This window comes from Oncorhynchus keta, chromosome 23, assembly GCF_023373465.1.
Source record: "Oncorhynchus keta strain PuntledgeMale-10-30-2019 chromosome 23, Oket_V2, whole genome shotgun sequence".
Taxonomy (NCBI): Eukaryota; Metazoa; Chordata; class Actinopteri; order Salmoniformes; family Salmonidae; genus Oncorhynchus; species Oncorhynchus keta.
In genome coordinates, this window is record NC_068443.1 from 41757959 (window position 1) to 41770899 (window position 12941).

The following is a 12941-nucleotide window of genomic DNA, read 5'->3' on the forward strand; positions in this document are numbered from 1 at the left end:
TTTCAAAATAAATATCTGTGAAGTGCAATATCGCCTCATTTACACACCACAGACCAGCAAGTATTCTTTACACAATCAACATAAGAATCACTACAAAACATATTTTATGACCTCTTAAATCAAATCCAATTTTATTTGTCACATACACATGGTTAGCAGATGATAATTTGAGTGTAGTGAAGTGCTTGTTCCAACAGTGCAATAATATCTAACAAGTAATCTAACTCCAACAACTACCTAATACACACAAATCTAAAGGGGTGAATGAGAATATGTAGATATAAGTATATGGATGAGCGATGGCCGAGCGGCAAAGGCAAGGTGCAATAGATGGTATAAAATACAGTTTATACATGTGATATGAGTAATGTAAGATATGTAAACCTTAAAGTGACATTATTTAGAGTGGCATTGTATAAAGTGAGGAGTGATCCATTTAAAAAAGTGGCCAGTGATTGGGTCTCAATGTAGGCAGCAGCCTCTCTGAGTTAGTGATTGCTGTTTAGTAGTCTGATGGCCTTGAGATAGAAACGTTTTTTTCAGTCTCTCAGTCCCAGCTTTGATGTACCTGTACTGACCTCACCTTCTGGATGATAGCGGTGTGAACAGGCAGTGGCTCGGGTGGTTGATGTCCTTGATGATCTTTTTGGTCTTCCTTGACATGGAGGGCAGGTAGTTTGCACCCGGTGATGTGTTGTGCAGACAGCACCACCCTCTGGAGAGCCTTGCGGTTGAGGGCGGTGCTTTTGCCATACCAGGCGGTGATACAGCCTGACAGGATGCTCTCGATTGTGCATCTGTAAAAGTTTGTAAGGGTTTTGGGTGACAAGCAACATTTCTTCAGCCTCCTGAGGCTAAAGAGGATCTATTGCGCCTTCTTCACCACGCTGTCTGTGTGGGGGGACCATTTCAGTTGGTCTGTGATGTGTATGCCGAGGAACTTGCCAAAGGGAGGGCTTTGTATGCATCGCAGAAGTTAGAGTAGCAGTGGTAGAGGTTTATAGCCCATGCGTGTAGCGCAATCAATATGCTGATACAATTTAGGTAGCCTTGTTCTCAAATTTGCTTTGTTCAAATCCCCAGCTACAATACACGCAGACTCCGGATATATGGTTTCCAGTTCGCATATAGTCCAGTTAAGTTCCTTGATGGCCGTCTTGGTGTCTGCTTGAGGGGGAATGTACACAGCTGTGACTATAACTCACAATAATTATTTTGGTAAGTAAAATGACCGGCATTTGATTGTAAGCAATTCTAGGTCGGGTGAGCAGAAGGACTTGAGTTCCTGTATGTTGTTATGATTACACCATAAGGCGTTGATCATGAAGCATACACCCCCGCCCTTCCTCTTCCAAGAGAGGTGTTTATCGCTGTCGGCACGATGCATGGAGAAGCCCGGTGGCTGAACTGATTCCGACAACATATCCCAAGAGAGCCATGTTTCCGGTGAAACAGAGAATGTTACAATCTCTGATGTCTCACTGGAAGGCAACCCTTGATCGAATTTCGTCTACTTTGTTGTCAAGAGACTGGACATTGGCTAGTAGTATACTCGGGAGTGGTGGGCGATGTGCACGTCTATGGAGCCTGACCAGGTGGCCGCTTCGTCTGCCCCTTCTGCGGCGCCGTTGTTTTGGGTCAACTACTGGAATTAGATCCATTGTCCTGGGTGGTGGTCCGAACAGAGGATCTGCTTCGGGAAAGTCGCATTCCTGGTCGTAATGTTGGTAAATTGACGTTGCTCTTATATCCAATAGTTCTTCCCGGCTGTATATAATAAGACTTAAGATTTCCTGGGGTAACAATGTAAGAAATAATACAGAAAAAAACTAAATACTGCATAGTTTTCTAAGAGTCGACCATCTCTGTTGGCGCCATCTTAGGCCCAACCTTTGGAACTTTGGTTTTCCTAGATGTGTCACGGATCCCTCCGGAACTGTGTCATTACGCACACCTGTTCCCCATTCCCACTGATTGTAATTGTTTAAATGTGCCCGTTGGTTTCCATTGGGTGGTCGATTATTGTTCCAATGTCCATTGGTCGTGTGAGTACCAGTGCTGTGCTATTTTGGCTTTCGTGCCGCTTGTATTGCGCAGATGATTACGGGTCTCGCCCCGCTGTATTTATTCAAGGTATTCCTCGCTCTTTTGTTTGGGTTTCAACCCTGTGTTTGTTTGGTCTTCGTCCCCATGCCTTTAAATGGCACGCTGTAATTTGGGTCAATAAAAAACCCTATTACGCATTCCTGCGCCAGTCTCCCGATCCCTTCATACCAAGACATTGCATCCAATGGATTTGGATAGTTCTTTTAATGGGTCACGTTAAAATGGCGACATACTGTAATTCTGCTGTATGAAGGTGGACTAATTGTTAAAAACTTCCCCACAAAAAAATATTCCGCCCTCTGTTTTTATGAATGCTATTCTACATATTTGTCCCTTGGTAGTAGTTTGTGATTCCATTGCCCGACCTATGTTAATTATCTTAATACAATATACTGGGGGATATGACGGCTGTTTCTGTGTTCCCAAAGGACACAGCTGTAGAGACAGGTCAATGGCACTCTTGTGTGTATTCCTACCAGTCAGGTTTTGAACCCAGAACTGTAATTCAGACAAAGCGCTCCTGTAATGGGTGTTAAGGGGCTGTCTGTTTTGCGTGTCCGATTACATGCACTCAGTTCTTCTTGGAGTGGCAAGAACTATGATGTCGCTGTGGGTTAATAGTAAGTACCACGAAATGCCTGGGTACATAGAGAATGTGTCATTCAATATCCGTATCTGCCTTCATCTGGCCCAGAATGTGAGGAACAGGGTCTTATTGTGGGCCCATTAAGATTTTGTTTTTGAAGCATACAACAGTAACTTGGTTAATATGATTAAAAGCACTCCGGACATGCCCATGAAAATGTGGAAATCATTGTGGTTGGGGAAGGCACTACCACTTTACAGGAAATAAATGATGGAAAATGTGATGTTTGACTGTAAAGACACCTTTGAGACTCTGGTGAAACCCAAACGCACTGTTAAAACATGTCGCAAGATCTGAGGGTGTGAGTGCTTTAGGAAGACCACTCATCAAAACAGTAGAGGAAGCTGATTAATGCGCTGCATTAACGTGACTCTAAAGAGACTAAAAGACACTCTCTCACAGAATGAGGAGAACAGTACTTTCGCTGTAAATAGGTTAATTGTAACAGATTTAGGAACTGGTTCCAATTTAGTTTTTAAAGCACACCTACTTCTCAGCAGTCCCAATCCCAGATCATTTCTAACCTGTGGGGGAAATCCTGGGACATATTACAGCCATTCCCAGCTTCTGAAATACAACAAAAGTGTGTTTTTATCTGTGCGAAAGTTTCATGTTGACTATATTGTTCAATTTCTCAACCACTGGGGTAATCACATGATTGAGATTTAGGACAACCGTACAACAGCGTGTCCATGACGTATGACCCAAACTCGAAATTAGACTTGGCTTTTTTAAATTTCTCTTTACCATTCTTCCAGAATCTTCCCAAAGGACATTTTCAGCCGTTCCAAACTGTGCATGAACCGTCTGTTGTTTACTTTTTCAACATGGCTCTAGAACCTAGGTCATGCACAAAGCTTTACAAGTAGGCTAAGTGTAGACCTATAGGCTGAGCTGTTAACCGAGACAGAAATGTACATTGTAATGTTTTATCTAACTCATTGTGTGCATTGCGGCCTAATTAGCTCAATTGATTGCTTCCTATGTTTGTTTTTTTACTCGTCGTCTTTAGGTCGTATCTCAGCCTCAGAACGTCATAGAGATGAACCAAAGACATCCCCGTGTGCATAAGAATCTTTATCGTCTTTCTCTAGCCTAGCGCATTGTGGCGTTAAGCATCATTAACATGCTTTATATTATCAGGAGCCAATTTATCCTCTTCAAAATCTTAAACTAACAAGGGGTATGCTTTTTGCCCTTTTATTTAAGGGGAATTGCATACCCTCCACAAGCCCCTTCCATTTGAGCCAATCAGAGGCAGCTGTCAATCGTTGTCTCCGATTGAGAACCATACTTAGGTAGCCTGTGTCCCCACTATGATTTGTGGGTAGTTGTTTTCTTTTGTGTGTCTGCACCAGCCAGAACTGTTTCGGTCGTTCTCTTTGTTATTGCTGTGTTCATTAAATAAATATGGACGCATACCACGTTGCACCTTGGTCCTCTCCTTCCAACAGCCGTTACATAGAACACTTAGTAGAACACTTTGTTATTGTTTCAACTGATGATTGGCCCTTTAAGGAACAATGTTTACTACTCCTTAGGATTGTCCACTTTATTCTCACATTGACAAAGGTTTCATAAATGTTACTATCTAAACAAGAATGACTGTACATATTAATTATCGAAGGTACACAAAAACATCAGCAGTTTTACAAGGCAAAATAACATGGTAAAAAAAATCCATCCAAAACACAATTGCTTAAAGTGGGGTGTCCAATCAAAAACATCTTTCGACCAATGGGTAAAATGATGTTATTGTGTACCAATGGTCCAAACCCCATGTCTCTATCATAATCCATTCAAAGTTATTGGAGTTTTTACTCTTGTAGGATGGCCAGAATTAGTGTGCCTAAATCAATGGAGGCCAGAGGGAAAAAAGTGGTCAAAAATCTGGAAAATTGCTTTGCGTTAGCTAGGCTGGATTCTGTGCAAGAATTAAGGCTACTGGCTACCTGAAAGGCTCACTTTCACGTTAAACTTGTCATCTCTCTTCTGAAATCCGCAGGACATAAACCACTATAGAGGTGGCAGGTAGCCTAGCAGTTAAGAGTGCTTTGACAGTAAACCAGAGAGCGCTGGGACAGTAACGCAGAGAGCGCTGGGACAGTAACCCAGAGAGCGCTGGGACAGTAACCCAGAGAGCGCTGGGACAGTAACCCAGAGAGCGCTGGGACAGTAACCCAGAGAGCGCTGGGACAGTAACCCAGAGACTGGGACAGTAACGCAGAGAGCGCTGGGACAGTAACCCAGAGAGCGCTGGGACAGTAACCCAGAGAGCGCTGGGACAGTAACCCAGAGAGCGCTGGGACAGTAACCCAGAGAGCGCTGGGACAGTAACCCAGAGAACGCTGGTTAGAAACTCAGTCGACTCTGTGAAAAATGTGCACTTTGAGCACTACATTTTAACTGCTCCTGTAAGTCACTCTGGTTAAGAGAATCTGTTAAATAACTGAGATGGATATCTATTTTTGTTCTTTAAAAAAAAAAAAAGATTTCTCACAAATATAAGTGTATCTCGGTGAAATGTCAATCAAGCACTGAGCGTGTGCCAAGCTTTTTTATTTTCAAAGCCTTTTATATTTACTTTAGCTCGTGGCATGCTCATACATTTTTTTGTGACGTCGCGTAGACAACTTTGAAGACGACGCCCACAAAATGTTAAATCCTCAAGAGATGTTAAGAGAAACGTACATCGCTATGTCAGGTGTATTAGGTTACAAAATCTGACTTTTGAGATACAATGAATGATATGTCAGAGAAAGAATCCACTGAACGATTCAGAACATGAATAATCATATTTTGTCTTGGTAAAATGCATTTTTATGACATAAAGAAGTGAAATTTCATCACAAGTGCATTTTCACCCACTCTGGACACCCTACAAAAAGCAACAAACATATCTGCAGTACTGTTAAAGATGGACGCCGCAGTGGCGTCTGCCTCGCTGACGTTGTTATTATTTTGTTGCCTAAGCGGAGGAGTGGAGCCTCACTGGTGTACTATCGCGCGTGCAATGATTCCTAAACTCAATCGTAACATTATGGAAGTGCCTCATACTCGAACTGAAAAAAAAGAGAAAAGAAACACAAGCTAAGAATAGCATTTCACAATATAAGGTTATTATGTGTGTTATGTATTGTCATAAAACCGTGGTTGCCAGGTTACTCCAATCCCTCGTCACTGCAACTCTATTGGAGTTAGCAGGACGTCATACTTACTGCATTGGACAGGGAGCTCTAAGGGGACGTAGTTTCTCTGGCAGAGGTATACAAAAGCAGCAGCTAGCTTACAGGATGCGCCGGAGTGGCCTGAGACAGAGCCACAATGGCTTCTCTCACACACCGATAAGAACTGGCCTGGGTCCACCTGAGAGAGAGAGAGAGAGAGAGAGAGAGAGAGAGAGAGAGAGAGAGAGAGAGAGAGAGAGAGAGAGAGAGAGAGAGAGAGAGAGAGAGAGAGAGAGAGAGAGAGAGAGAGAGAGAGAGAGAGAGAGAGAGAGAGAGAGAGCAGATGAGCTCCCGCATTTTTCAGCATGTTTTAAAATATATATATAAACTTGGATTCTTCGGCAGGGTCATATACATCATGCTACCCTATACAACGTAACCTTCACTCCAAATCAAAACTTCAAACCTACAGCCTGAATTGGACGGAATTACCTGGAAGCATTGCTACTACGGAGGATTATTATTCCCAATCTATACAGCAAATGTTCTGGCAAACAAACAGAAACCTGAAAACACCATCCAACCTGGAACTGAGTAAGTAATGTTCAATCTGAAGCTATTTTTTTTTTTTCATTTTGTCCTAGCAAGCCAAGACAAATACATTACAATGACATGTTTTACTTTATAAGGACTGAATGCTACGTTAAGGCTACCAAGCTTGCTAGGACAAAGAGATACAACTTCAATTAGCACTAACGTGTGAAATGAGAGGTGTCAAAGCCCTTGAGCCCAACAATGGCAGAAGAGTCACAAATGCAGAGAGCTTTGAAGCCGCCTCCTGGTTTTCAGAGGTAATTAAAATACAGTACCCTCAAATTGTAAAACCAAAAAAAATATGATTAGGCCCGAAAAGAGTACAAAATGAAGCTCCTTATGGAAAATCAAGAGACACTTTTTGCTGACTGTTATAACAATTGGAACATAAGCAAATTCATCTTCCACACAGACCATCCACTGTCATGGCACAGTACTATATTAACACACTACCCATCAGTTAAGAGGGCGGGTGTTTCCGATGGGTGGAAACTCAGGATACTAGACAACGAGGACTCGGAGTCAAAAAATGTGAACGTGTACAAATCTGGAACAGTAATGGTACAGGGAAACCCCAAACACTTTCAGCTGGACTTTCACATTATCAAAGAGATAGCTCAACAGGATCTCTTTTGAGAAAGATACCCCGAGCGTGTCAGACCAGACCTCTTCATTAAACAACCCCACAGACGAGCAACCTCAAGCAGAATGTCAACCTTCCAGCACAGAGTACTACTCTCTCATTGAAATGAAGGATAAATTCACTCAGCTGGGGGTAAGGCAGGTGGAGCTAGAACAGGAGGTGAACACACTTCAGTCAGCACAAAAAGTTCTCCAGCTCAACAACACCCCCCCAACCAGACACGGAGAGAGACATATCTGCACTCTGGACTGTGGTGAGACAACATCAACAGGACAAATAGCAGGAGAAGAACAGAACACTAGATGAAAGGATGAGATTGCTGGAGGAGGGTGAGGTGGGATGGCATGTGACAGCGAACAACCCATTAGAGGTGGCCACCACCGCAGAGAAGCCTGCAGAACAGCCCACCTCAGCTCCCGACGAAAGTCTCGACACCACAGCAGAACAGTCCACCCCCAGACCCTGACCATAGCGTCGACATCGCAGCAGGACAGACAAATGAAGAACCCCAAGCCCAGGGATCCCACCCCATCTGAGCACCCCGTCAGCCCCCTGATAGCGCTCCTGACAACACCCCCCACCCACGGAGGACATTCACAAGCCACAGATTGTACTCCTTATAGACTCAAACAGGAAATATATACAAGAAAATAAACTGTGTCTAAACTCTGGTGTCCAAACACCCAGCGCGCCCTAGACCTTCTGTCTGAGAACCAACTAGGTTCACCCAGCGCGCCCTAGACCTTCTGTCTGAGGACCAACTAGGTTCACCCAGCGCGCCCTAGACCTTCTGTCTGAGGACCAACTAGGTTCACCCAGCGCGCCCTAGACCTTCTGTCTGAGGACCAACTAGGTTCACCCAGCGCGCCCTAGACCTTCTGTCTGAGGACCAACTAGGTTCACCCAGCGTGCCCTAGACCTTCTGTCTGAGGACCAACTAGGTTCACCCAGCGTGCCCTAGACCTTCTGTCTGAGGACCAACTAGGTTCACCCAGCGTGCCCTAGACCTTCTGTCTGAGGACCAACTAGGTTCACCCAGCGTGCCCTAGACCTTCTGTCTGAGGACCAACTAGGTTCACCCAGCGTGCCCTAGACCTTCTGTCTGAGGACCAACTAGGTTCACCCAGCGTGCCCTAGACCTTCTGTCTGAGGACCAACTAGGTTCACCCAGCGCGCCCTAGACCTTCTGTCTGAGGACCAACTAGGTTCACCCAGCGCGCCCTAGACCTTCTGTCTGAGGACCAACTAGGTTCACCCAGCGCGCCCTAGACCTTCTGTCTGAGGACAAACTAGGTTCACCCAGCGCGCCCTAGACCTTCTGTCTGAGGACCAACTAGGTTCACCCAGCGCGCCCTAGACCTTCTGTCTGAGGACCAACTAGGTTCACCCAGCGCCCTAGACCTTCTGTCTGAGGACCAACTAGGTTCACCCAGCGCGCCCTAGACCTTCTGTCTGAGGACCAACTAGGTTCACCCAGCGCGCCCTAGACCTTCTGTCTGAGGACCAACTAGGTTCACCCAGCGCGCCCTAGACCTTCTGTCTGAGGACCAACTAGGTTCACCCAGCGCGCCCTAGACCTTCTGTCTGAGGACCAACTAGGTTCACCCAGCGCGCCCTAGACCTTCTGTCTGAGGACCAACTAGGTTCACCCAGCGCGCCCTAGACCTTCTGTCTGAGGACCAACTAGGTTCACCCAGCGCGCCCTAGACCTTCTGTCTGAGGACAAACTAGGTTCACCCAGCGCGCCCTAGACCTTCTGTCTGAGGACCAACTAGGTTCACCCAGCGCGCCCTAGACCTTCTGTCTGAGGACCAACTAGGTTCACCCAGCGCCCTAGACCTTCTGTCTGAGGACCAACTAGGTTCACCCAGCGCGCCCTAGACCTTCTGTCTGAGGACAAACTAGGTTCACCCAGCGCGCCCTAGACCTTCTGTCTGAGGACCAACTAGGTTCACCTAGCGCGCCCTAGACCTTCTGTCTGAGGACCAACTAGGTTCACCCAGCGCGCCCTAGACCTTCTGTCTGAGGACCAACTAGGTTCACCCAGCGCCCTAGACCTTCTGTCTGAGGACCAACTAGGTTCACCCAGCGCGCCCTAGACCTTCTGTCTGAGGACCAACTAGGTTCACCCAGCGCGCCCTAGACCTTCTGTCTGAGGACAAAAACCAGGTTCACCCAGCGCGCCCTAGACCTTCTGTCTGAGGACCAACTAGGTTCACCCAGCGCGCCCTAGACCTTCTGTCTGAGGACCAACTAGGTTCACCCAGCGCGCCCTAGACCTTCTGTCTGAGGACCAACTAGGTTCACCCAGCGCGCCCTAGACCTTCTGTCTGAGGACCAACTAGGTTCACCCAGCGCGCCCTAGACCTTCTGTCTGAGGACCAACTAGGTTCACCCAGCGCGCCCTAGACCTTCTGTCTGAGGACCAACTAGGTTCACCCAGCGCGCCCTAGACCTTCTGTCTGAGGACCAACTAGGTTCACCCAGCGCGCCCTAGACCTTCTGTCTGAGGACCAACTAGGTTCACCCAGCGCCCTAGACCTTCTGTCTGAGGACCAACTAGGTTCACCCAGCGCGCCCTAGACCTTCTGTCTGAGGACCAACTAGGTTCACCCAGCGCGCCCTAGACCTTCTGTCTGAGGACCAACTAGGTTCACCCAGCGCGCCCTAGACCTTCTGTCTGAGGACCAACTAGGTTCACCCAGCGCGCCCTAGACCTTCTGTCTGAGGACCAACTAGGTTCACCCAGCGCGCCCTAGACCTTCTGTCTGAGGACCAACTAGGTTCACCCAGCGCGCCCTAGACCTTCTGTCTGAGGACCAACTAGGTTCACCCAGCGCGCCCTAGACCTTCTGTCTGAGGACCAACTAGGTTCACCAGCGCGCCCTAGACCTTCTGTCTGACCCAGCGCGCCCTAGACCTTCTGTCTGAGGACCAACTAGGTTCACCCAGCGCGCCCTAGACCTTCTGTCTGAGGACCAACTAGGTTCACCCAGCGCCCTAGACCTTCTGTCTGAGGACCAACTAGGTTCACCCAGCGCGCCCTAGACCTTCTGTCTGAGGACCAACTAGGTTCACCCAGCGCGCCTAGACCTTCTGTCTGAGGACCAACTAGGTTCACCCAGCGCGCCCTAGACCTTCTGTCTGAGGACCAACTAGGTTCACCCAGCGCGCCCTAGACCTTCTGTCTGAGGACCAACTAGGTTCACCCAGCGCGCCCTAGACCTTCTGTCTGAGGACCAACTAGGTTCACCCAGCGCGCCTGTCTGAGACCTTCTGTCTGTCTGAGGACCAACTAGGTTCACCCAGCGCGCCCTAGACCTTCTGTCTGAGGACCAACTAGGTTCACCCAGCGCGCCCTAGACCTTCTGTCTGAGGACCAACTAGGTTCACCCAGCGCGCCCTAGACCTTCTGTCTGAGGACCAACTAGGTTCACCCAGCGCGCCCTAGACCTTCTGTCTGAGGACCAACTAGGTTCACCCAGCGCGCCCTAGACCTTCTGTCTGAGGACCAACTAGGTTCACCCAGCGCGCCTAGACCTTCTGTCTGAGGACCAACTAGGTTCACCCAGCGCGCCCTAGACCTTCTGTCTGAGGACCAACTAGGTTCACCCAGCGCGCCCCTAGACCTTCTGTCTGAGGACCAACTAGGTTCACCCAGCGCGCCCTAGACCTTCTGTCTGAGGACCAACTAGGTTCACCCAGCGCGCCCTAGACCTTCTGTCTGAGGACCAACTAGGTTCACCCAGCGCGCCCTAGACCTTCTGTCTGAGGACCAACTAGGTTCACCCAGCGCGCCCTAGACCTTCTGTCTGAGGACCAACTAGGTTCACCCAGCGCTAGACCTTCCTGAGGACCTTCTGACCTTCTGTCTGAGGACCAACTAGGTTCACCCAGCGCGCCCTAGACCTTCTGTCTGAGGACCAACTAGGTTCACCCAGCGCGCCCTAGACCTTCTGTCTGAGGACCAACTAGGTTCACCCAGCGCGCCCTAGACCTTCTGTCTGAGGACCAACTAGGTTCACCCAGCGCGCCCTAGACCTTCTGTCTGAGGACCAACTAGGTTCACCCAGCGCGCCCTAGACCTTCTGTCTGAGGACCAACTAGGTTCACCCAGCGCCCTAGACCTTCTGTCTGAGGACCAACTAGGTTCACCCAGCGCGCCCTAGACCTTCTGTCTGAGGACCAACTAGGTTCACCCAGCGCGCCCTAGACCTTCTGTCTGAGGACCAACTAGGTTCACCCAGCGCGCCCTAGACCTTCTGTCTGAGGACCAACTAGGTTCACCCAGCGCGCCCTAGACCTTCTGTCTGAGGACCAACTAGGTTCACCCAGCGCGCCCTAGACCTTCTGTCTGAGGACCAACTAGGTTCACCCAGCGCGCCCTAGACCTTCTGTCTGAGGACCAACTAGGTTCACCCAGCGCGCCCTAGACCTTCTGTCTGAGGACCAACTAGGTTCACCCAGCGCGCCCTAGACCTTCTGTCTGAGGACCAACTAGGTTCACCCAGCGCGCCCTAGACCTTCTGTCTGAGGACCAACTAGGTTCACCCAGCGCGCCCTAGACCTTCTGTCTGAGGACCAACTAGGTTCACCCAGCGCCCTAGACCTTCTGTCTGAGGACCAACTAGGTTCACCCAGCGCCCTAGACCTTCTGTCTGAGGACCAACTAGGTTCACCCAGCGCGCCCTAGACCTTCTGTCTGAGGACCAACTAGGTTCACCCAGCGCGCCCTAGACCTTCTGTCTGAGGACCAACTAGGTTCACCCAGCGCGCCCTAGACCTTCTGTCTGAGGACCAACTAGGTTCACCCAGCGCCCTAGACCTTCTGTCTGAGGACCAACTAGGTTCACCCAGCGCGCCCTAGACCTTCTGTCTGAGGACCAACTAGGTTCACCCTAGCTGTCTGAGGACCAACCCTAGACCTTCTGTCTGAGGACCAACTAGGTTCACCCAGCGCGCCCTAGACCTTCTGTCTGAGGACCAACTAGGTTCACCCAGCGCGCCCTAGACCTTCTGTCTGAGGACCAACTAGGTTCACCCAGCGCGCCCCTAGACCTTCTGTCTGAGGACCAACTAGGTTCAGCGCGCCCTAGACCTTCTGTCTGAGGACCAACTAGGTTCACCCAGCGCGCCCTAGACCTTCTGTCTGAGGACCAACTAGGTTCACCCAGCGCGCCCCTAGACCTTCTGTCTGAGGACCAACTAGGTTCACCCAGCGCGCCCTAGACCTTCTGTCTGAGGACCAACTAGGTTCACCCAGCGCCCTAGACCTTCTGTCTGAGGACCAACTAGGTTCACCCAGCGCGCCCTAGACCTTCTGTCTGAGGACCAACTAGGTTCACCCAGCGCGCCCTAGACCTTCTGTCTGAGGACCAACTAGGTTCACCCAGCGCGCCCTAGACCTTCTGTCTGAGGACCAACTAGGTTCACCCAGCGCGCCCTAGACCTTCTGTCTGAGGACCAACTAGGTTCACCCAGCGCGCCCCTAGACCTTCTGTCTGAGGACCAACTAGGTTCACCCAGCGCGCCCTAGACCTTCTGTCTGAGGACCAACTAGGTTCACCCAGCGCGCCCTAGACCTTCTGTCTGAGGACCAACTAGGTTCACCCAGCGCGCCCTAGACCTTCTGTCTGAGGACCAACTAGGTTCACCCAGCGCCCTAGACCTTCTGTCTGAGGACCAACTAGGTTCACCCAGCGCGCCCTAGACCTTCTGTCTGAGGACCAACTAGGTTCACCCAGCGCGCCCCCTAGACCTTCTGTCTGAGGACCAACTAGGTTCA

General features: G+C 49.3%; 1 protein-coding gene across 1 annotated transcript in view; it reads right to left on the minus strand.

The window, feature by feature from the left end:
- Positions 1-4295: 4295 nt before the first annotated feature.
- The window catches only part of LOC118402350 (uncharacterized), a 66363-nt gene continuing 57717 nt past the window's right edge, over positions 4296-12941 (minus strand). Inside the window, exons 73-74 of the mRNA XM_052477365.1 lie at positions 5971-6118; positions 4296-5814 (exon numbers count right to left, since the gene is read on the minus strand). Coding sequence (XP_052333325.1) covers positions 5804-5814; positions 5971-6118 — 159 coding nt within the window. The 3' untranslated portion in view covers positions 4296-5803. The remainder of the gene's footprint in view (positions 5815-5970; positions 6119-12941) is intronic.